Raw genomic sequence first — 1,709 nt, forward strand, 5'->3', positions numbered from 1 at the left:
CTTTCCCTTCAGCTTCTATAGAGGTATAACCAACGGGACTGAGCCATGGCCAGCACAGGAAGTTCTGAGGTAGAGGGGCCTGGTGATTCAATGATCTCATTTCCACTGAGAAGCAGCAGTGTTGCCATCAACAATCAGGCTGAGGCTGACTTTGTAGGCCAATCGGGATGGACCATAAAGATCTGGACTCCTACAGGGATGTAATGTCCTCCCAGGTGAAAAACGACACTGGTGAAACTAATAACCATGGTATGCAGTAAGTAACGCAACATGGGTCTAATGAAAAGACAGGTGACGCTCTAAAAGAAACTCATCAGTGCCATTAATATGATTTGCGTATTCACACGTAGTTCTAGAACAAGCGGCATGGAAAAAATAGACATTTTAAAATGAACTCAAAGAACTCATTCTAGAAATGCTAAATGGCTTTCCAATTTATATACAGAATAGGAAGTAAACCCTCCTCTTCTGGTCCCTAAGGCCCCTGAACTCCTGACTCGAGACTAGCAGAGATCATTGTTAGGTTGGGCTCCTGCCTGCTACAACTTCCTGCCTACAACTTAAAGAACCCGTAAGAGACAAAAGCAGACAAAAAGTGGCAGGGCACACATGTGACAGTCTGAACAATAAAGAAAGAACTACCTTTGTTTTTCCCAGTACCCAGTGATCTAAGCGGGACTTTTCCAAGATAGCAACACAGCTGTCTTTGCTGGCCAGAGGGGTTTGATGTGCTCTGAATGCCAAGTAGTAATACCTACAAAATAAAAAGAGTAGAACGAAGCATTCTTAGTCATGATCTGATTTAGTACAGTAGAATTACATAGGACCCATTAACACATCTCGTTTTTTAATATTATTTCTGAAACACCAATAATAGTATATGGGATAGTAAAAGATACACAATTTGTGCTTATTAACTTGGCTCTTACCTACTGTGCTTTCATATTTTCTGTGATGTATATTTCTCTTTTAATATTGCTTTTTTTTTTTGAAAGAGGTTTTCTTGCTATAGAGCGCGTGCGCTCGGCAGACAGAGAGAGACATAGAGACAGAAAGCGAGAAATCACCCCCCAGGGGGGATGGTCATGCCACAATCCCTTCTCCTCCATTCTCCTCTCGGGATCTTGGGCACGTACGCACACGCGACCGGCGTGAGTTTTAAGCCACCGGGTCCGGGACGCAAACCACAGTCGACTACATGGGAGTCCAGCGACATAGCCATTACACTAACCGCTGGTTCCCTCTTTTAATATTGCTTTGTAATTCATATTCAATACATATGAATATGCATCTTTTGCATATAACATCAAAACAGCTAATCCTTCTAGAAAGCTCAAATTTAGACAGTTCTTCCAGTGACAGACATAATTTTAAATGTTAGTGTGATTACTATGAAAATAATTTAGGGCTGGCCCCATAGTGCAGTGGTTAAGTGAAGTGCATTGGAAGCTAGATCCCACATTGCTGACTACAGTTCAAATCTGGGCCCTAGCATATTGAAAAACATATGGGTGCATGTGTATGCAGGTCCCAAGTCCTGATGGGACGGAGAAATGGAAGAAAGAGAATTCTGGTGTGAGCATGCTCCCCTTGGGGGTGGGGGGGGAGTTGGAAGAAAGAGAATTCTGGTGTGAGCATGCTCCCCGGGGGGGTGGGGGGGGAGTTCTTTCTTTCTCTCTGGTGAGCACATGCACTCTCTCTGTCTCTCT

At 43.6% G+C, this 1,709-nt stretch overlaps 1 protein-coding gene across 1 annotated transcript in view; it reads right to left on the reverse strand.

Moving 5' to 3' along the window:
- The window catches only part of MYO3B (myosin IIIB), a gene marked incomplete at its 5' end in the record, with an annotated part of 536,872 nt that overhangs the window by 186,172 nt on the left and 348,991 nt on the right, over positions 1-1,709 (reverse strand). The window contains one exon of the mRNA XM_006141497.1: positions 643-754. Coding sequence (XP_006141559.1) covers positions 643-754 — 112 coding nt within the window. The remainder of the gene's footprint in view (positions 1-642; positions 755-1,709) is intronic.

The sequence above is a fragment of the Tupaia chinensis genome, unplaced genomic scaffold (assembly GCF_000334495.1).
Source record: "Tupaia chinensis unplaced genomic scaffold, TupChi_1.0 Scaffold000056_1, whole genome shotgun sequence".
Taxonomy (NCBI): Eukaryota; Metazoa; Chordata; class Mammalia; order Scandentia; family Tupaiidae; genus Tupaia; species Tupaia belangeri.